The sequence below is a fragment of the Solanum lycopersicum genome, chromosome 1 (assembly GCF_036512215.1).
Source record: "Solanum lycopersicum chromosome 1, SLM_r2.1".
NCBI classification, from domain to species: domain Eukaryota; kingdom Viridiplantae; phylum Streptophyta; class Magnoliopsida; order Solanales; family Solanaceae; genus Solanum; species Solanum lycopersicum.
Window position 1 is genome coordinate 90852996 of NC_090800.1, and position 22721 is coordinate 90875716.

Genomic DNA, 22721 nt, shown 5'->3' on the forward strand with positions numbered 1-22721 from the left:
ATATACTCTTAATCATGTGATTAAGAGATTAATTAGCAAGTTGCCATGAGTATAACCCCATATGGTACTAATCATAATTAACAGAGAAGAATCAAATCCATATTAATTAAAATTGTGGTTAATTAAGCACACACATCAAGTGTTTTAGTAAAAAAGAAGCCATAAATCTACGTAGAATCTGCCATTTTGGTGGTGGGGATGTGGCCATGTGCTAATTGAGTTATTACGATGAAATTTTTTAAAAAGCAGTGGCTATAAAAACAGTTAAATAATCGATTAAATAATTAATTGCAATTTTGCGCTCAGCCATGACGAATTAATTAATTTCAATGATTATTGATCTTGAATCTTAGGAAAATAATTAGTAAATCCTCCTTACGAAGATATTATAAAGAGTTTAGGCACAGAGAATCCTTCTTGTCTCGATGTCGCACCATTGTCCCCCACCAAACCCCACTCGTAAATTCGAAAATAAATAATGTCAAATTTAACGTAAAAAAAAATTTTAAAATCGAAAATCAATTATAGAAGCACCAAAATTCAATTTGCTTCGTTATAAAAAAATAAAAGAATTATAAAAACAATTTGACAAATACGAATAACTCAATTGTTACTCAAAACCTGAAATTAGATCCTACTAATCATCAAATTTTCATCCCAAACGCTACGATACTATGAATATATTTACGCAAATCATATTAATTAAATATGGTTATATGTAATTATATCTCTATATTTAATAGTGTTGATCTATATTTCAACAAGGATAATTGTTAAATAATTAACCTGCTATAATAAAATAAATCATATTATTATTAGTATAAATAAAAAAATATATATATACTACGTGGACTCGTGGATTCCATGCAAGTTGGGAAGATGATAATTAAGCATGTGATGGGTCAAAGTAAATCAAACACAAGGGGACCCTCCAAGCAAGTGATATATTATTCCCCTACAAAGAATATTTTAAGATTAATCAAACATATATATTTTTTTTAATTCGTAAAAGTATTGACGAAAAAATCGTTGACTATCTTGGGGGTCAAATACCATTCAAAATACATGGTGGTATCTGATTATAAATTTAAATTTTATTTCCAGAATGATCTAGACCATTCTGATACTAATTTTACATTTTGTAAAAGAATTCGTGGAGTTATAAATAATAACCTAGTCAAATAATAATTTTAATAAGTAAACTTTTTTTAAATGAGTGACAAAATCTGTATGCGTATGGCAAAATATAGTTAATTTCAATTGCGAATCTACCTTGTATGAATTCAATAATTAAAAAAGTTTTTTAACAAGCAATGGTAATCTAAAAAAAGTTTTCAACTTCATTACCGGAGGTAGACAGAAGGAATATTATTAGAGGGGGATTGCACTCTTCAAGTTCCCACAAATGTGCCGTGGTAGATAAGTGTTTACTTGAAGTGTGGGTCAGTTTTTTTTTTCTTCATAGACTTTCAAAAGTGTAATTATAGTTGAAGATGTGTGTGTCATTAGATACAAAGACCTAGTCAAGTGCTATTGAAGATAAACCAGAGATTTTGGTGCCTTATAACCTGGAGGAACACAAATAATAATATTTACGTAACAAATACTGATTCTATTGCTCAAAATTGCATATACACTCTTGATGGCTCCGGTGATTGGAGAGCAGTGATTAACGTGAATGATTCGGGATTCATTTTCCCTCAATATCTTCTGAGTAGAGTATGTTACATAGATTTATCCAGTGCAATTTATATTTTTTATTGTTTACAAACTATCATAAAAATTATAGTGACAAAAAATATCACGAGTTTTTAGAAATATAAAACTAATTTTTTTTACATATGTACATTAAAGTTAGCTAGTAGTATTTCTCTGATTTTTTTTACTCATTCTTATAATATATTTTTTATTCATTTAAATTAATAAAGAGGTTTTTTTTTTTTCTCACACTAAATTAACATACTTTTAATTAAATTTATATATTGAATGTATCAATCAGATTAATAAAAAGTAATATGAATTGGAAGATATTTTCATTAGGCACCTGAAATGTGGGGTGTTCAATTAGTCAAATGTCGTTTTTAGCATTGATTGGAAAACTTGATTACGTTTATATTCAATATTATTCGTAATAGTCAATATGCAAGTGTTTTGTATTTATGATAGTGGAATTAGCCTCTTATTATTCTAGAAAAACATGCTGAGCAGGATTTTCTACTAGTTGATTTGACCATATTATAGGATTCACACCAGTATAGTATATACATAAAATAAAATGACCTAAGTTTTTCAATATATATATATATATATATATATATTTATACGGAGCCGAAGGTAGAAGTTTAATTTTGTGATTTTTAAATTTTATAATATTAATTTTAAGTGCTGATAATAAGATTCTAAACTTAATATTTGTAATATATATTTGACAAACTTTTTAATATATTATTTGAGAAAAGAATTACAGTATTTGAGTAAAAACTTAATATTATTGAGTTTCGCCGAATTCGTATTAGGATTTTAGCTCCATCCCTATATTTATATATGGTAAGAATTTTGATGACAAGTGTAGTGTCAGTCGAAGAATATAAACATTTGACGTATATTGAATCTGAAGTAAAAACATATATATCAACAAATATAATGAATAGAAAAAAATAAGATCAGAAATATTGGCGAAGGCGAACAACTTGACTATAATATAAATCAGATATTTTCATGAGCAGTAAGCAACAGGTCTTCTCTTATTTTGAGAAAGAAGACGGTCTGATTCGACATTGTTATTTACTCTAATCTGATATGATGACAAAAATTTAGCACCATTAAACAGTATATTGGTTACATTACTAAAATCTAATTAACTAATTAGTATAACCTACTAGTAATTAGTAGGCAAGTATTTTATCATATATTTTACTACCAAAAAATAAAGTAGTATGATTTCAAAGACAGGTCTTGATAGATGTTTCATTTCATCTAGCATGTACAGTGGAGGGATGGGAGATGTGATCCATGAAGATCTTATACAAGTACAAACACAATGATTATAAACAAGAAAAAGTTAAAAGATTTTTTTAAAGAATTATTGATTGGATTGACAAGTCATTTTTGAGGTACAAAGGAGTGGTTCCTAGTTCATTACTAGTAATAATAATGGGGTCAATTTTGATATAGACTTTGAGGTAAACACCATATAAGAAATTTATGAAATATGGTGTAGTAATAATCCTAATATTATTAATTCTTGTGTCAATTATATATATTGAGATTATTTGCATGTAATGTTTGACTTAGTGTACTAAAATAGTATACATTTTATTATATTAAAAAATATTTATTTGTAAAAATATCATCTAAATATATGATAGAAAGAAAATAATTACTTTTAGATATAATTATGTCTTTAATTATGCTAATACATGAATTAAAATCATTTGCATTACTAATATACTATTTATTTGTTTGCAAAAACCCTTTACAAATATCGTGTTTTTGATCAAGCTAATATATGCGTTAAAACTACTTGTATTGTTTTATTTTTTTTTTATTTTTATTCGATGTCTGAAGCAAGCTAAGCATTGGAGCTCCAACTAAATTTAAATCGCGCACTGCATGACCAATTCTAGGAGGACTCTTCCAATACGATTTTCTTCAGACACGAAATTTGAACTCGAGACTTCTGACTAATGGTGAAACGATTCACTATTGTACCACAACCCATGTTGGTCACTTACATTATTACTGTCATAAAAATGGCGTATTGAACAAAATATCAATAATATTCAGAGTTAATGCACACATTTTTCTTTAAATGCATTCTACATTCAACATGCTCGTTTGACTTGTTTGATACGCGAATTAAGATGAAATAATCTAGAATTAAATTTATATTGTGTTTTGATTATTATTTCTTCTGATTAATGGTAAAATAATTCAATTACTGCACCACAATCCATATTGATCATTTACATTATTACTGTCATTAAAAATATGTATTAAACAAAATATTAGTAATATATAAAGTTAATGCACGCGTTTTTCTTTTATGCATTCGATACACTCAACATACTCGTTTGACTTCTTTGATACGCAAATTAAGATGAAATAATCTATAATTAAATTTATATTGTGTTTTGATTATTATTTCTTCTGATTAATGGTGAACTTATTCAATTACTGCACCACAATTCATATTAATCATTTACATTACTACCGTCATTAAAAATATGTATTAACAAAATATTAGTAATATATAAAGTTAATGCACACGTTTTTCTTTTAATGCATTCCACATTCAACATACTCGTTTGACTTGTTTGATACGCGAATTAAGATGGAATAATCTAGAATTTAATTTACATTGTGTTTTAATTATTATTTCTTATAAATGGTCAAAATAATTCAACTGCACCACAACTATGTTTATCACTTACATTATTACTGTCATTAAAAATATGTATTAAACAAAATATTAGTAATATATAAAGTTAATGCACGCGTTTCTCTTTTAATGCATTCTACATTCAACATACTCGTTTGACTTGTTTGATACGCAAATTAAGATGAAATAATTTAGAATTAAATTTATATTGTGTTTTAATTATTATTTCTTATAAATGGTCAAAATAATTCAACTGCACCACAACTATGTTGATCACTTACATTATTACCGTCATTAAAAATATATATTAAACAAAATATTAGTAATATATAAAGTTAATGCACACATTTTTCTTTTAATTCATTCTACATTCAACGTACTCATTTGACTTATTTGATACGTGAATTAAGATTGAATAATCTAGAATTAAATTTATATTACGTTTTTTTTATTATTCCACTATCAATTAAATACAATGTAAATTTTATCTTAGTTCTATCATCTTAATATCATTTCATCTTAATTTTTTCAAACTAAATATTAATTAGTTTGGAAATTATAATATCAAAATTATGATTCTAGAATAATATAGTCATAAAACCAATCACTTTAAAGAGGAGAAAAACAGAGAAGGGAGGGAGCAAGAAAGCAGAGTGTCAGTATGGCGTGCATATCATAGCAAATTGGGTGTCTTCATCACTACAACCTTCTCAATCTTTTGGTACTGAAATAGATAATAGTTTTCCCACTTTGCCCTGAAAATTACAGAGTGAAAAAAAAAATAGGAAAAAGGTTTAAAAAAACATAAAAAGGAAAAAAAGAAGAAGCAAATACTCTTAAATTTGAGTGGACTTGTGCCTTTTTATTGTTTGTCCTTTGATAAGAAATGGTAAAATAGAAAACTTCTGATACCATAAAGTTGTTTTGCTGATTCTAGCAAAACTGGTAAGCACATACTAGCAAATCTTGGCTTTTTGGGCTATATTTTTCTACTTTTTTCTTTCTCCCACAGTTACTGGAAACAGGATACACAACTCATTTTCTTGATTCTCACATTACTATGGTGGCTTTAGTTCTGCTTTGTTGGTTTATGTGCTCTTTTAAATTATTTATATTATTTGCATGTGGGTTTTTATGTTTATCACTTTAAAAACTATTTTCTAGAAGAAAAAAAAATGGTTCTTGAAAAAGATTTGAGATTATATTTTTGTGGGTATTCTTGATTCTTCTAGTTGCTTTTTAAGTAAATTTCTTGTGTTTCTACATAGGGGTTTCATGTAACAAAGGGAGTGGCTTTTGGGTTGTGTCTTTAAAATACAAAGTAAATTTTCTTGATTTCTTGAATTTTTTTTTACTGGCTAGATTTCTGCTCTCTCTGAGATGATTCTTGTTGTTTCTACAGATTTTGTTCGTTGGTGATGTTTGATTTTGTCCTTTGAAATAATGCATTATAAACTATGCTTCTATTAATTCTTGTGATCTTTCTCATTAATTTTTTTGTTCTTTTTGGCTTTGCAAAAACTATAAAGATTAGATGCTTGCTGTCTCCCGTTTTGGTGGTGCCTTCAACTGATACCAAGATGCTGTTTTCTGTTGCAGGTTCTTGAAATCTCTCAACTTTCAATTAAAAAATGCTGTTATATCTTACATTTGTTTAGATTTACATGTGATTTCTGTTTGGAAGTTTGGATCTTTTAAAAGACCCCATTTTTAGTTTTTTCTTTTATGTGTGGTCTGAAACTCAAGCCTTTTAACTTTTTTCTATATAAAAAAATGAACCAATTTTTTGTGGAAGAAACAAGCAAAGAGTCAAGACTATGTGTGTGTGTGTGAGAGAGAGAGAAATAAAGAGTAAATAAGTAAAGTAGTATTAAAGAAAGATGGTGGGGTGGAGTCAGATGGATGCTAGTGGGGGTGTGTAGTTACTGGTTTTTGTGAATAATTTAGTGAAGAGAGTCTGTTGTTTATGTCTCCTGGGCTGAGAAGGAGCCCCCGTGGTCCGTGGGCTTTGCCGCCGACCAAGGAAACAATCTCTTCTCTTAATGGCTCTCTTCACATTTAAGTGATCCTCTTTTTCTTTAAATTAAACTAACCATTTCTTCTTCTCTTACTCTAAGATAGCTCATCCAGCTTTACCTTTGTTTATTTTCAAGATTCGGTCATACCAAGTGCTATAACTTATATCTTACTTATCATACCCTTCTTTGAGATCCCATTAGTCTTCCCCCTTCTCTCCCTTGAAGTTGAGGAAAATTGGTTATATTCAGAAACTTGGTCCCCACACCTGGATTCTTACATTTTTTCCATTTCTGGAGCTATTTGTCCTTGGTTTCAGGTTATGTTTGAGCATTGGGAATATCAGGTTATGAACAAAGGGTATTGTTTTATTTTGCAGTGATTTGTTGAGTACTTAAAGGAAGTAAATTTTCTCTAGTGTATACAAATATCAGATCTTTCTAAGTTGTCAAGATGAAGTTCATGAAACTTGGATCCAAGCCTGATAATTTTCAAACAGATGGGAACAATGTCAGGTCAGATCTTCTTCTAGATTTCTTTAAAGTTTTTTTTTTCTAAAAGAAGAAAAAGCTTTCTTCTTCGTCGATTAGATGGGTCATCTATAGCTGTTTTCTTTTGTAGGATTGTAACTGATCTTCATATTCTCAAGATAATTAATTAGTGTTTGTCTTTTTATGTATCTGGTGTTAATAAATTGGCATTTCATCTAATGTCAACATCCAGCCTTGTCTATTTACTTGTGTTCTGTCCTAGATTAGTTTATTGACTTTTGAGTGTGTGGGGATGGGTCTAGGATGTTCTTTTAGAAAATGGTTTAAGGATTATATCAAGGTTTACTAATTATCCTAATTAATCTTTCCCCAAATCTATGGACTTTGATTTTATTACCATTCAGTTTTCTATTTCTGGTATTGTTAGGAGAGAACTGTGAAGGAATGCCAAACATAAGGGTGTTTTTTAGAGATAAACTTCATCTTTTATTTTGTGATTTCTTAACCTAACAGATAAACAAAATAATCAAAATAAAGATATCTAGCCAGTTTACAGTAGCCATATTTTGATGATCCATTTATCTTTGGCTTATGTGTAGCTTATTCGACTGATCCTTGATTAAATGATTGTCTAGTCTTAGCTATCAAACCTAAAAAAGATTCATCAGTACTGTGCACGGTCTATAACATCAGCGTGGTAATATAAGTGATAATATAAGCAGACACAAGGGCCTACATATGTTGCTCATTTTAAACGTTTTGCACTCTGGTTATGGGTATCTAACAATAATTATGCAGCAGCATTATGCCTCACCAGTTTCGTCTGATGACTCATACATGATTGATGAAACCTTGTTACTTCATTTTATGACTTGAGCTGATGAATTTGAACCATCAGATTTTTCAGCCGAGAGGACATTTGTGCCGAACTAATTAAATGACATCACATCCTTCTAGTCTTGTTTTAAAAGAGAAGATTAGTGTCTTTTCATTTGGTTGAGTTAGAATTATGGTGAAGAAAAAGAAATATACAAAACTATTTTTTAATATTATTATTTATATATGTTTTACCTTTTTTCTTTTTTACTTCTATCTAGTATGATTTTATAGCACTAATGAGTTAAAATGGAGAAATATCGTGAATTTGTATAGCTGACCATGACATGTTTTGGATTGAGGTGTAGCAGTTGGTTTTATAATTTATACCATGATTTTTTATAATCTTATCATATTTATTGTTAATGGATCTGTCTAGACTCTTCTGAGTTCTACTAACAGATTCTTACTACAGATATGTTGCTTCAGAGTTGGCCTCGGACATCGCTATCAATGTAGGAGATGTGAAGTTTTATCTGCATAAGGTACAATGGCCTAACAAGTCAACAGAGTAATGAGTTAATCATGCATTTGTTTTCGTTTTTGTGTGTTTGTTACTCTGTGAAATGGCGGTACAGTACCTTTTCTCCTGAAGGAGGGAGGAAAACAGTAGGTCCAAATTATGCTTCTGTTTACTGTTTCCTCTTATTTATTAAGATAAATATAATTTCTATATTAGCATGGGTTTTTTGCATTCATTGGTGTGTCAAATAGACAGCAGCATAGTAGCTGAATAGTTCTTTTTAATTTGTCTTATGCTGTCTGTGCTAATACACAAATTTATAATCCATGTATTTGCTCATTATGTATGATAAAAGATAACAAATTAATAATTTCTATGTGTGTGCATGTGCCTAAAGTTAAATGGTCACTTCACTCAATGCTGTAGTACTTATGATTGCCTTGGACTGATGGTATCACAGTAGCAGTACCTGTTGTTCATAATTCAAATAAGTGGTGCTTTACTGTATGAGTACTTTTATGATGCAAAACTTTTTGATACAATTTTGTAAAGTACTTTTCATATATGAAGTATCTTGATCAAAGAAAATGTCTTATTTACGTATTTGACTTGTTGAATTGACCATATTTTTACTCCGATTACTCATTCTTTGCTGAAAATGCTCTGCAGTTTCCTCTCCTTTCCAAGAGTGCCACTTTGCAAAAGCTGGTTTCTAATGCAAGTGAAGGGAATAGTGACGAAGTTGACATTCATGACATTCCTGGAGGACCTAGTGCTTTTGAAATATGTGCCAAGTTTTGTTACGGCATGACTGTTACACTGAATGCTTATAATGTCATTTCTACAAGGTGTGCTGCTGAGTATCTCGGTATGAATGAAAGTCTTGAGAAAGGAAACCTGATCTACAAGATTGATGTTTTCCTGAACTCTAGCATTTTCCGAAGTTGGAAAGACTCAATAATAGTTCTTCAGACTACTAAGTCTCAATCACGCATGTGCGAGGAACTGAAGTTGACCAGCCACTGCATTGATGCTGTAGCATCCAGGGCTTCCGTTGATGTTTCCAGGGTGGATTGGTCCTATACCTATAATCGTAAAAAGCTTCCAGAGGAGAATGGAAATGATCCTAACTTGAATGGAATTAGATGCCGCATGGTGCCAAAAGATTGGTGGGTTGAGGATTTATGTGAACTTGAAGTAGACCTATATAAGCGGGTGGTTATCACCATAAAAAACAAAGGGATTGTTTCTTCTGAAGCTATTGGAGAAGCTGCCAAAGCTTATGCATATAGAAGGTTTCCAGGCTTTAATAAAGGAGCCTTCCAATTCAATGATGTCTCCAAATGTCGCCCAATATTGGATACGGTGGTATGGCTATTGCCCTCTGAGAAAGGTTGCGTCTCTTGTAGTTTCTTGTTTAAATTGCTAAAAGCATCAATTTCACTAGACTCTGGAGAAACTGTGAAGGCAGAACTAGTCAAGAGAATAGGACAGCAATTGGAAGAATCTTCTGTGAATGATCTTTTGATTCGAGCGGCAGATGGGGAAGGAACCATGTATGATGCCCATGTTGTACAGAAAATACTAGAAGCGTTTATGATGAGAGATAAGGATTCTGAACCTCAGTTAGAAGATGAAGATGAAATTCAGGAGGTCCGAAAGCCAGGGATTTTATCAGAAGCTTCAAAACTGATGGTGGCAAAGCTAGTTGATGGATATCTTACCGAAATTGCAAGAGATCCTAATCTCCCTATATCAACATTTGTTGGTCTGGCAGAGATGGTATCTAATTTCCCTCGACCCGGTCATGATGGAATTTATCGCGCAATTGATATGTACCTTAAGGTGAGTTTCCCTTGACTTCTGCATACAGTTGCATAATAGAAATAACTAGCGGATATCTTCCCCTCCACTCTTATTAGAATTTAAACACAGATATGCTTACTGAACCACATTTGGAAATGAATGTCCACATCTATGCTATCTCAAAATATGTTGCTTTTCTGAAGTCAATTGTATTCATTTATCATGTAAGATTTGTCAAGTTCGTGGAGGAACTTTTAGCGTCCAAAAGAATCATGTCAAAAGATCTTGCAGACCAAAAAAAAAAAGAAGTAAACAAACCGATCCTGCAAATCCCCTTGATTAACTTCATTTGTTCGTTTCCTTAGTCATGAAAGCTCACTCCATAAGGGAAGTTAACGTTTTATTAGTGTCAAAAAAATATCTTAGTAATTTTCTGCTATGGAAAAATGATGGGAAATGTTATCTTGCATTTGTCAATTCCGTAAACTAGTTTATGCTACCAGTGGATGCAACTTTTCTTTGTGTAATCTGAATCTACATATGGAAGGTATCGGTTAGGGTATGCTTGAATTCAATACAAATAGTTCATGTTAATGAATGCCCTGTATGTACTTAGTGAACCTTGCATTTGTGTAGGAGCATCCTGGAATCAGCAAGAGTGAGAGGAAAAGAATTTGTAAGCTGATGGACTGCAAGAAGCTCTCTGTGGATGCTTGTATGCATGCTGTCCAAAATGAGAGGCTTCCCCTTCGTGTTGTTGTACAAGTGCTGTTTTTTGAGCAAGTCAGGGCTAACGCCTCATCTGGAAGCAGTACTCCGGATCTTCCAAAAGCAATTAGGGACCTTAACAGTACTTCATATGGAAGCTCAAGATCTGCAACAACTAATACAGAAGAAGATTGGGATGCTGCAGCCTCTGCAGAAGAACTCAGGGCTTTGAGGGGAGAGTTGGCAGCCTTAAGAATGGGAAATGGAGGAACAAATGACAAAGTCAATGTTATTGATGCCAAGAGCCATGCAGACAGGGCTGCCATGAGTAAAATGAAAGGTTTGCTCATGTCAAAGAGGCTCTTTTCGAAAATCTGGTCAAACAAAGGTGGACAAGGGGAGAATAGTGGCTCAGATTCGTCCGAGAGTCTTGGATCTGCTAATAACTTGGAAGAAGCTAAATCTACACCTTCAAGAAAAGTAAGGCATTCAGTTTCTTAGTTCTAACAGCTTTTAGGAATGCATTGTTGGTGGCCTTTTTTTGAACTTAAAAAATGATGTTAGCATATGTCAAAAGACTAGTCATCTTTCTCTGAAGTCTCTAGAAGAAAATTGAAGGATATAGTATTAACAAAAAGTTTGTAGGATGAAATGAAGCCCCTCTTATGAGCCAAAAAAACAGAGCTTTTATTGTATAGATGTTCTAACATTAGGTGGCTCTTAAATTTTATGACTTTCTGGTGTGCTATTATCATATAAGAAATTTTACTGTGAATTTAGACTTAAGACAGTCTAAGCAGCACACTGTCACTTATGAATGGCAAAGGTAAGTTCATTTTATATATACATTTCATTTCCCAGTATGAGGCAAGTTGCCCCTTTTGTTGCTTAATCATTTCGTATTTAGTTTACTGGTTCGATTAATTTAGAATCCTGCTAGTGAAGATTTCTAAATGCTGCAACTCAAATTGACTAGCCCAATTTTCTTTTATTTTTAAGGCGTTTTCTGTTGGCCCATATCAATAACCAAGATATGTAACTTATTTCTAACGGGTGAAGCTACTGAAGCTTCTTTACTCTTGAATTTTTTAATTGTGAATTATATCATTTTAGTTGCAAAAAACATAATATTGAACATTCAACATAATATATCATAATTTGTATATATAAAAAAAACCTATCTAATTTGTCCCAAAAATATTTTAGAACTTCGAACTAATATAATTTAAATCTTCATACTAATAAATAATGTTCTAAAAACAAAATCTAAAGTAATGTATTACAAGTAAATGAGTAGTATCTTATTAACGAGAACCACTTTTTAGTCTTATATTTCTTAATTAAATGTTTTATGCCATTTAAGCACACTGCATTCAAAACAAGTATGTTAAAATAATAAAATGAATTTTCTGTGTGCGCGCATTTGTATATATACTTAAAATCTTATATTAAGATTTTTTTTTCAATCACTAATTTCATTGAGATAACTTTACTTTTAAGTATTATATCGTCTCGTTTTGAAAATATCTTAAAGACAGAAAATGAATATTATTAATGTATTTTTTATTTTTAAAATTTTAAATTAGAATCAAATCCTTTTGTTTCAAGAATACAATAAATAAGTCCGTGTATAAGAAGAAATGAAATGTGTTACTAAGATAAAGAAGTTCAAATTGATTTTTATGCAATTAGCCCCAAATATAACATTGTTTTGAATGAATAACTCGATCTCTTTCATATCCGGATTATGGACTTTAATCAGATAAGTTTGACCCAATACATTTGGGTCACTTGGCCCAATAACCAAATCTTTTTAATTTTTCATATATCTAAACTTATGGAAGATACATGAAGGATACTCCTTCTATTTCATATTAATTGTATACTTTTTTTTTTCTTTATAAGCTCCTTAATAAATCAAAAAAAATTTGATACTTCTAATTATACTTGTTCAGCTTATAAAATTAATGAATAATTTATCTTTTTTTTTCTTGCTATTAATAATTATTCATTTTTCAACGTTTAAATGACTTATATTAATAAGGGTGCTTTGTTAAAATTATACATATCATTTATTGTTTCTTAATTCATGTATCAAGTCATTATGAAAAATATTACTCTCTTCGTCCAACAATAGTTGTCCACTATTGACTTTGCACACTTGATAAGAAATTATACTTAGAAAGGTAATTTTATTATACCAACCTTTGAATATAATAAATACAATTTCTTGCAATGAAAATTAGTATAATTAATGATAAGGGTAAATTAGGAACTAAGAGCAAGAAATATTCATAATTTCATTATTGATAATATAATTAAATAATAAAAGTGTACTCTCTCTTTCTAAAAACTTAAGTTTTTAAATGAGATGATCACACACTTCAATATGGTATCAGAGCAAGCAAAGATCCTTAGATCAAATCTCACTACCATCCAAAAATTAAGGTCCTCAAATCAAATCTCATCGCCATCCTTAAAAATTAAAAATAATTTTCACGTGCTTGACAGTAATTTTCACATACCTGAATACCGTAAATCTCAAAGCATGTTAAAGAATTGTTAATCTTTCATCATAAATGCAGAGAAATGATATTTACAAAGTAACTAAAAACAACCAGCTAATTATCTTATCTTTGAAATTGGATGATTAGTCAAACTTAAAATTTCAGCTTACATTTAAACTGAAAAAGACAAAGCAACATGTATGTATTAGAGAAACTTTAAGTTATCTTGGCGGATTAATCCAAGTAGACAAAGCCAATTAAATAAAAGTATTAGAAGCATATGACCTCTTTAACAATTGGCTGGCCATATTTTAGTACATTATCTATGCCCTTGTATTTAGGTTGATAAAATTGTTAGATAAGGTGAAGTCACAAAATAGACAAACGACTAACCACTATTATTATTATTAATTTATTTTAAACATATAAGACACAGTCTATAACTGATTTTTTTTTCCCCCTCAGGACTACTTGACAGAATTTGAAAAATAAAATAAAAATAGTTCATGTATATTATGGTATCACCAGTGCATAGCAAGCTCCTTTTTTTTTAAAAAAAAAAAAAAAAAAAACTATTTTTCAAAAATTAAACATTATTTCTATTAAATTATGGATTTGAGCAGGGAAACTATTATGTGAAAAATTTACTTGTACATCTTGATAGATAGTACATACATATTAAATATTCATATGTATGTACATATGAAAAAATTTCAATAGAGATTAGTTCACCAGACTTCTTTTAACATAAATAATCTTGAGTGCAATTGTGATTATTAGATTGTCACTTCAATCCAAAAAAAATTGTATCACCTTACATATGCAATGTAGGGCTAAACTAATTAGTTTGAAGTTAATATAGCAAACATAATACTAAAAGATACTATAACTGTTCAATTAAATCATTCTATCACATAATTAATCAAGCAACATAGAGAATAATAATAATAATTGAATTGATGGGGGGCAATGTGCATGTGGCTCTCCCCTTGGAGAGTGTAAAACACCAATTGCCTCTCTATACCAATGGAAGGACACATTTGCTTTATTATGATAATAAATCCAAAATGTCCTACTCTTTGGAATTTCCTCAACTTACTTGAGGTGGTCCAATTATTATCTACATATATATTTGGAAATTGGAACCCAAACTCCCATTACTATTATTATAATTTTAATTTGGACTAACTTCTCAACTAGTGCCAAACATCCTCCCCTCATGGGTTGGAATCCCATTCTTAGCATACATCATTTCTACATTGGAATTTGCACTTAAATTCCATAAAAAAAAAAGAGAGATACAACTTCTATGTGGAGCCAATGCTAGTTATGGATTTTATTATTGTGGTCCACATCAGATTAAGACCCTCATGTTTTGGATTAAGATGCCACGTACTATAGGTCAACAACTGTAACTTACCATGAATCTTCTTCCTGGTCTCAATATAACATAAATAATTTAATAAGATGAGAATGTATGTTAAGTATTAATTAAATATTAAAAAAAATTGATGTGTAAATACATATTATAGGTTTATGGTTTGATGTAAATATTGAATATAGGTTGGTTTTATCCTTGAACATATGAGTTATGACCATCCAATCTTATAGAAGGTTTTGTTTTTTGAAATATTAACTTTGATAATATCAAACAATTTATTATTAATAAACCATATGTAAGTGTTTCTCCAAAATATTTTTAGGTATTCTTTTAATATATCCAAAGGCTAATACTACACAAGTAAAAAGAAAACAAATGGGAATCTCACAGCTTTTGGCTTGTAATGCATTGTCATTACTCATCAGTCATCACTTATAATTAACAGCTGTTTATAACTAATCCAAACAATTGATTATGTGATCCATATTGGTATTACAAAAGCATTTAACAATACTTTTTTGTAGAGTCAGTTCAGACAGGGGTCTTCTATGCATAGTTAACAACTCAAAAAGGGCCACTTTAAGAATTTATAATGGATGGACTTCTGCTTCAATTATTGATCATTTAAGCTTATGTTGCATCAGCATTTCTCACAATTTAAGAAACCAAAGGGATCAGTAACAGTACTGAAAATAGAACCCTTAGTTATATATGACCTAAATTTGAGTTATATACACTGACAATATAAATAGTTATCAGATCATGTATGTTTTATGTAGTATTATAAATTACTTAATTATTGGGCGTTAAGCCCCGTAGATCTTTACGGACATAGTAAATGATTATGATAAAAAATTCTGTCTCTGTCACTAACTCGTGCACGAAAGTTAAAAGACCTTTTTTAGCTATTTAAAAAGATGAAAGAGGAAGTGGGGAAGGGCTTTTAGTGAAGGATGAGTCATAAGTTGCCATCAATAGATGAATAGATATATATAAGAAGAAGGGAATCTCACGTTAAAAAAGTAGGGAAATAAATGAGAAAGATCTTTACATGTTCTTGAAAGGACAATTGCAACTTTAGCTGACAACTACTTTTGAAATTGTTTTGCCCCTTCCTCTCAAATCTCAATCATCTTCATGGACCTCATACAATGTAGCTTATCTATTTCCCTTATCATGGGCCATACTCAACCTATCCCCACTACTATATATTTCTGTATTTAATGTACTCCTAATATATTTCATTTTTCTGCCCATTATATGTTTTTATCTGATAAGTGCAAAACAACTTATAATCTCATAACCCTTATATTATAAAAATATAATTTGAAACAAGGCAATGACAAAATAGAACATATTTGGTCTCGATCTCCTAATTATTGTGGGATCTGAAATGTTGATATCAAATGGCAAATATTATGTCCAATTTAATAATTGACCTACTTTTCTTTTAATTCTACATAAGAGAGTAAAATAAGCAAACTAATTCCATAAGGTCAAGTGGTTAACTAATCAATTGCATATGTATAAAAAAAAATTCATTACATATTTACTTCATCTATGTTAAATTTTAGACATCTATTTTTTTTAACACACCAAATAATCATAGGAAATAATTATAATATAATATAAGTTTGGGGCAACATTATACCAATCTAAACCAGTCAATGATGTAAGAAAAGGAAAATGCCGCTATAAGAATCTTAGGAAATAATTAACTGGAGAAAATGTGCTTCTGCAATTGACTTTTATCCTAGTTATATAAGTGAAAGTTATGATTAATTATAAGACGTTGGTTGAGGAGTAGATAAAAAAGAAAACAATATTAATGGAGCATACCCTATTAGAGTATTTATAAGTCCAAAATCCCTCGGGAACATCCATATTCCATTGTATGCGAAGAAAGTATAAAATCATAACTTACTGTTCCAATTGTCAATATTGACAGCTGCTCTAAAAGAAGCCAAAAATGCCTTGTATATTTTATATTAATAAATTCACCATCTCTATCACAAAAGCTTCTCGAAAAGAATCCAATTCTGTTAGCTCCATTGCATTTGGTCTCTTTGAAGGACTTTGTTTAATTTACCTTTGATTTCCAGAAATTAATTGTACTACATAAAAGCACTCGATATTGAAATTCTTTTATCGTAATGAAGTGTTTGATGGAAGCATTATGTGACAGCGATCAAAATATTTAGGGTGGGATGTAATTGTGAAAATAATATTGAGATTAGCTTTGGTAATATTTGATAGAGTTTTCAACTTATGTACAAGTTATTAGTTATATGCTCTATCTATTTAATGCTTTCTTGTACATAAGAAAAGAAAACCATGACATAATTAGTAATATCCGAGTTACTAATATATGGATAAATATAATTAAAGTTACAAGAACACCTTAAAATAAGTTAAAAGTACAGTGACCTCTACTTATCTTTTTAACTTAAAAGTCATTTACTTTGATCAAGTATATTATTATTTTACCCTTAATTCTTTTGAACAATTTCCAAATTCTTTCATATGATCTAATTCAAATTTTCTATTTTTGAAATTTAAAATAAGTTGCACATCTAAGATGAACTCAAATATTAATTTATTTGAAATTGAATTAAAATATAAATTAATATTGTTTTAATTTTTCTTAGAATAAAAACCTTATATTGATCAACTTATTTCTATATAAACAATTTTAGAGGTATTTCAGATATTTTGATAAAAGAAAAGTGTTTAACAACACTTATTTCCCAAACACGTCAATACTTTTTTTCAACTGCAATATTTTTCTTCAAAATACGTAACAGTGTTTTCAAAATAATTTTCCGCACTTTAAAGAATTACTCTCTCTGTTTCACAAGAAATGATTTAATTTAACTTGACACGAAATTTAAAAAAAAAATAAAAATTTAATCATGTGATTCAAAATTAAAATTATACTAAATATATAAAATTATTTTTTATAAATCAATCTAAAAAGAAGATGTACTATCCCCAGAGTGAAGGGGGTTGAAAAGTGAGTCAAATGTGAAAGGAAAATAAAAGTAGTAGTGGAGAAAAAGATATGCGAGCACTCGTCGACGTAGTTGCGTTGGTAAGTGGAGCAAGTTGAGTAAATCGAGGGCAGAGTCTCCCATACAATGGGCGGAGAAAAAGATTCTCAACTGCGTTGCACTATACCCATTCGCGGAGACACGGAGCCGTTCTAATTACCCAATACTTTTGGAACCCCTCGATTCATTTTCTTATTCTCATGTCCACTCATTTTACTCAAAAGCCACTCATTATTCTTCACCCAACCATAGTTTACTTTATTAATCATGGTTTACCTCACCTTCATCCAATAATTCTCCACTTTTCTCCACATCCTTTTCATCTCTATATATCTCTCTCCATTTTCTTTTCTCTTCTACTTTCATCACTTCAACATTCCTCCATTTCTTCCTATTCATTATAATTCTGATAATCAATTTTTGTTTCTTCATAATTTAGAAAAGAATTTTACGTTTACGTTTTCTCATCATGAGTTGCAACGGCTGTCGAATTCTCAGGAAAGGTTGCAATGAGAATTGCATACTCAGACAAAGTTTACAGGGCATTGAAAGCTCTCATGCTCAAGCCAATGCCACTGTATTCGTCGCCAAATTCTTCGGCAGAGCTGGCCTTATGTCTTTCCTCACTTCCGTTTCCGAATCTCAACGACCAGGTACTAATTACTATTAATTCAAGTGCATGAACCCATTTTTTAACTAGTATATACACAAATATGGAGTAATTCTTATTTTACTTGAATTTGGAGAAAAAAAACGCGCTGAGGAGTTTTGGTTTGCGTACCTGCAGCTTTATTTCAGTCGTTGTTGTTCGAAGCGTGCGGAAGGACGGTAAACCCGGTGCACGGAGCAGTAGGATTACTGTGGACGGGTAACTGGCACGTGTGCCAGTCGGCGGTAGAAACAGTGCTTAAAGGAGGCGTGTTACGGCCGTTGCCGGAGTTTTCAGGTGTTACTGCTTCGCCGGAATTTGATTCCGAAGCAAACGACGTTGATCTGTTTAGATCGCAAAGCTCCAACTTCCGATCTAAGAGAAAAATTGTAGATGAGGTGTCGGAGGATCTAGATCTCGGACTTACATCAGGATCATCACCGATGGTTGCCGGAGGTAAACTGAACCGGCGAACGGAGAAACGAAGAGCGGCGACGCCTTCATTGAATTCCGATGAATCTGATACAACAACTTTGGAAAGTGGTTTTGTATACCATCAAAATCCAGAACAAGGAAATGAAACGAAGCTTCTTAGATTGTTCTTCTGAAGATTGGTCCAACTATTAGTTTGGCCTACTTACAAGTTACCGATTAACTTAAGCTTAGGAAGCGAATTTTGCTTTTTTTGGTAACTTAAGGAGGTAATTAATTAAAATGCTTCCATGGCATCTGGATTTCTCCATTAATGAACTTTTGAGGGAAAAATGAGAGTTGCTTTTTTTTTTTTTGGCTTGCTCTCTACTTTTTCTTTTTTTTTTCGGATTTTCTATTTTTTGTTTTAATGACTCGTAATAAAAAGTCACTTTAGCGTAATAAAGGTAATGTAACCAAAAAAATCCTTTTCAGTAATATGTATTAAAACTTTTAAATTCTGAACTACTGAAAATATAGCGTATACCAACTTTTTATACTAAATTCTTTATATTATCAAGTATATTTATAAACATCGAAAAAAGAATTACGTTGTCACATCTGAATGTCACAAGAATACAAAGTTAAAGGTTTATAACTTGCAATTTGTTTATCAATAATACTTGTTATTTATTATGATTTGCCAAATTAAGTTTGACTAAATTTTTTTATTGGTGTCAAATGTGTAAAGCAAATGAAGCGACGAATATTGTCATATAAGAATTAGTTTAATTTAAGTGATACTCCAAACAAATACTTAGAAAAATCTACATGAATGAGTAATACTTTATTAATATGCTTCTTCGCTCCACGTAGATATTGCGTTGAGAATCAACGAAGCAAAATGTACGTATGGACCTATGGAGTATTTGACTAAAACACGTCCAAATATAAAATGGCTTTTACATATTTTACCAAAATCTACCAGCGATTTTGTCGTTTTGATTAAATTTAAAATTTATGTATTGTTTTAAAATTTTTATTAATATTTTATACCTATTATGCTTCGGACTCTATTTATGTCCCTCAGGAGCTTATGCGGTTTCTTTTTCAACTATCAAGTGTTAGTAGTGGAACATTTTGTTAATGGAAAAAGTTTTTGGTGAAAAGACTTGAAAATACCAAAAGTTAGAACGTTGACATAAATAGTGAAAGATATTGTGTAAAACACACTTACTGTTAGAAAATTTTCAACATCTAGTCAATCTTTACACAAAGAATTGGTCCCAAAAGAAACCACTGAAAGAGCTACACAAAAATGAAGTTGCTTTCACTACTGTGAGGTCTGAGGCGCAATCAGACTTAACGCACATATGAATGAATATTGTATAATGATTTATAGTACTTTTAACGTTAAATATATAATAAAAAATTATGCGTAAATTTACAAACTTAACTAACTTGACTCTCGAAATTCATTAGCTAGCTCTTAAAGTAAAGCTTTACCATGACATTTGCATCCTATTAATAATATGATAAACTATATGTTGGGAGAAATAATGAAGGCACAGCTCGTGCATACCATGTGGGCTAATATTTGTGAGGTCATTCACCTGAAAAATGAATCTCACATGACAACCATTTTAACTTCAATCAATATCATAAAAAAGATTCTGAATATTATTATTTGTAGTAGTAGTAGTAGTTATATTGTCTCTCAAAGCTTTTGGTTTTTGCAAACTGAAATATTTTAGAGATACTAAATGACAGAAATGATGATCTCAATGAGTCAGACAACATAAAAGGTGAGTTATATCAAATAAAGTAGTAGTTGTTGAACGAAGTCAGTATACATATTTAATCCATAAAACATTAATTCTGGCTTTTCAATTCTGAAAGAGCCATATTTAACATGCATTTATGTACTCCCAACTTTGGGGGTAACCAATAAAAAATTAAAATAAAATAAACAAAAAGAACTACTAGCTTAGCTAGGGATGACGGGGAGTAGCAAATTGGCCGGTGGTGAAGAGGGTCCTACGCACAATTTGCATTATATATTCATCGCTTTATCTAATTGTTCGATGAATTAATCATGATACGAGTATGTAAGATTGTCAAATGAAAAAATTAAATAATTTTATATTTGAAATAATTAGATTTACTCGATAATTATTGAACGTTTAAAAAGTTTATTTGGACAACAAATTAATGCGATTGAATTTTTTTTAAATACTACTTTAACTGATGTACGAAAAATCATGTCTACCCAAATTTAAGCAGCTTTAATTTTTATAAGATTGATTTGACAACCCTAATCCCATAGACACTGAAGATAAGTGATTTTTAAAAATGAAGATGGATATAATTTAAGGTAAAGCTTGCATATTTACTTTCAAAGTTGCAATTTAGGTTTAGCCCCCCCTACCAATTAGCTTTACAAAAAAAGATGTTTAAAGAAGTATGTTAGAAGTAGGGTCCACAATCCACGACCTAAATATAGAATAGAATATATATAAGTAGAAAAAGAAGGATCCATAATCCACAATATAATAGATATAACAAAAAAATGTAAACACAAAAAGGTTGAAAATGCAGCAACACACAGCAGTTGGATGATATCATCATATGAAGAAGAGGTAGCAGCACCAACCAAATTTAAGAAGCATATTTTTTAGTCAATATCTAATGTCACATTGGTTAATAATCCATTAACTTTACACAAAAGACTTGGAAAATAAACCCCACCACTAATTATAACATATTCTTTTTTATTTTATACTAATATTTTTCATTCTATTTTGAACCACCTGGCATATTTTATTTTTATTTTAATTCGTTCTTAAAAAAAAAAAATCAAAATCCAATTCAAAGTCTTAATCTCTCCTTCTATTGATCCAATCTTCTCTATCAACTTGTATATATGTATATATATATATATATATATTTTATCAGTTAACATATCATGTAAATTGAAACAAAATTTGTACTGGTGTGGAGTGAGGAGGATATTTCCAGACACACAACCTACTAACAAATTTGTGAACAGCCTTATAATTATAAGTGATTCATGAACTATATAACATGAGAGGGTTTTCTCACATCCCCTATAGGCTATAATTTGGACCATTTGAATATAGTAAGGTCCACAAAATCGATGGCTAGATTTTGAGGACCACCACCATATAGTTATAGGCCCAAATTATCTGAGACAGAATCTTGACCTGTAAATAATAATACTATTTGACAGAAATTTGGATTCCATTAAATCTTTGGATGAAGAGTTTTTTCAAGACAAATTAAGAGGAGAGTTACGAGGCGCACAAGATTGTTGACTTTTTATTTTCTTACGTTCATTTTGTTGTATCAGGGCAAAGTCACAACACAACAGTTTGCACATGCGTCGGTTTTTGTCATCTTATTGGTAAAAGTTTGATCGTCAAACCTTGGTAAGAGTGAAGAGGACAAGTGGTTGACGTTGCAAGCACGCCTTGGGGAATCAAATCCTTATTTTTTCAACCTTGAAACTGTTGGTAACTCTTGCTTTAGATAATTAAGAAGATTGAACTTATTAGAGTGGGTATTACTTAAAATGGTCATTGACTTTAGGTGTACGCATTGAGATTAAACTCTTACAAAGTGTTGTGAATTTGTGTGAAATTAAATGTGAGGTTGACTTTGAGATGATTGTTTATTATAAATGTTTCTTTTGTTAGAAAAATGCTTTTAATATTAATTTTGGAGATAAATCAATCAAAGTCCTCCAAATTCTTTACTTAGTAACGACATTACAAACATAACAAGAATAATGTAACAATGCGTATTAACACAAGAGAAACAAACCAACTTTCCCCCCCTGAAAAGAAGTTGGAGATACTCACTAAGAGGGCGAAAATGCGATGTAACAAGGAATCAATTGCATCATTGTGAAGTACTTCTAAAGTCATATAGATATACTGAAACGAAAAAACACACCAGAAAG

The 22721-nt window shown here is 30.5% G+C and overlaps 2 protein-coding genes across 16 annotated transcripts; both read left to right on the forward strand.

Moving 5' to 3' along the window:
* The first annotated feature begins 4643 nt into the window (after window positions 1–4643).
* On the forward strand, window positions 4644–11604 carry LOC101267745 (phototropic-responsive NPH3 family protein NPY2). 15 transcript variants are annotated; one of them, XM_010316884.4, is made up of 6 exons: window positions 4644–5102; window positions 5911–5980; window positions 6777–6912; window positions 8180–8249; window positions 8897–10072; window positions 10670–11604. In XM_010316884.4, the coding sequence occupies exons 3-6, from the start codon at window positions 6851–6853 to the stop codon at window positions 11240–11242; spliced, it is 1881 nt and encodes a 626-aa protein (XP_010315186.1). In that variant the 5' UTR covers window positions 4644–5102; window positions 5911–5980; window positions 6777–6850; the 3' UTR covers window positions 11243–11604. The 15 variants fall into 15 exon arrangements, with proteins under 15 accessions (XP_010315186.1, XP_010315188.1, XP_069146134.1 ...); XM_010316886.4 differs by having other exon boundaries at window positions 4879–5102; window positions 5916–5980; XM_010316883.3 differs by having other exon boundaries at window positions 4998–5326.
* A 1318-nt stretch (window positions 11605–12922) lies between these two features.
* Window positions 12923–19093, forward strand: LOC101268035 (LOB domain-containing protein 37). The gene is made up of 2 exons (XM_004230658.5): window positions 12923–18332; window positions 18467–19093. Exons 1-2 carry the CDS (start codon window positions 18149–18151, stop codon window positions 18934–18936), a joined length of 654 nt encoding a protein of 217 aa, XP_004230706.1. The 5' UTR covers window positions 12923–18148; the 3' UTR covers window positions 18937–19093.
* Window positions 19094–22721: the final 3628 nt, after the last annotated feature.

Bases quoted from the DNA above. Each gene is read 5' to 3' on its own strand.
- LOC101267745 (XM_010316884.4), top strand. From the start codon at position 6,851: ATGAAGTTCATGAAACTTGGATCCAAGCCTGATAATTTTCAAACAGAT. The intron at 8,250-8,896 runs GTACAATGGCCT...AATGCTCTGCAG, and splicing joins TGAAGTTTTATCTGCATAAG to TTTCCTCTCCTTTCCAAGAG. The intron at 10,073-10,669 runs GTGAGTTTCCCT...GCATTTGTGTAG, and splicing joins CAATTGATATGTACCTTAAG to GAGCATCCTGGAATCAGCAA.
- LOC101268035 (XM_004230658.5), top strand. From the start codon at position 18,149: ATGAGTTGCAACGGCTGTCGAATTCTCAGGAAAGGTTGCAATGAGAAT. The intron at 18,333-18,466 runs GTACTAATTACT...GCGTACCTGCAG, and splicing joins TTCCGAATCTCAACGACCAG to CTTTATTTCAGTCGTTGTTG.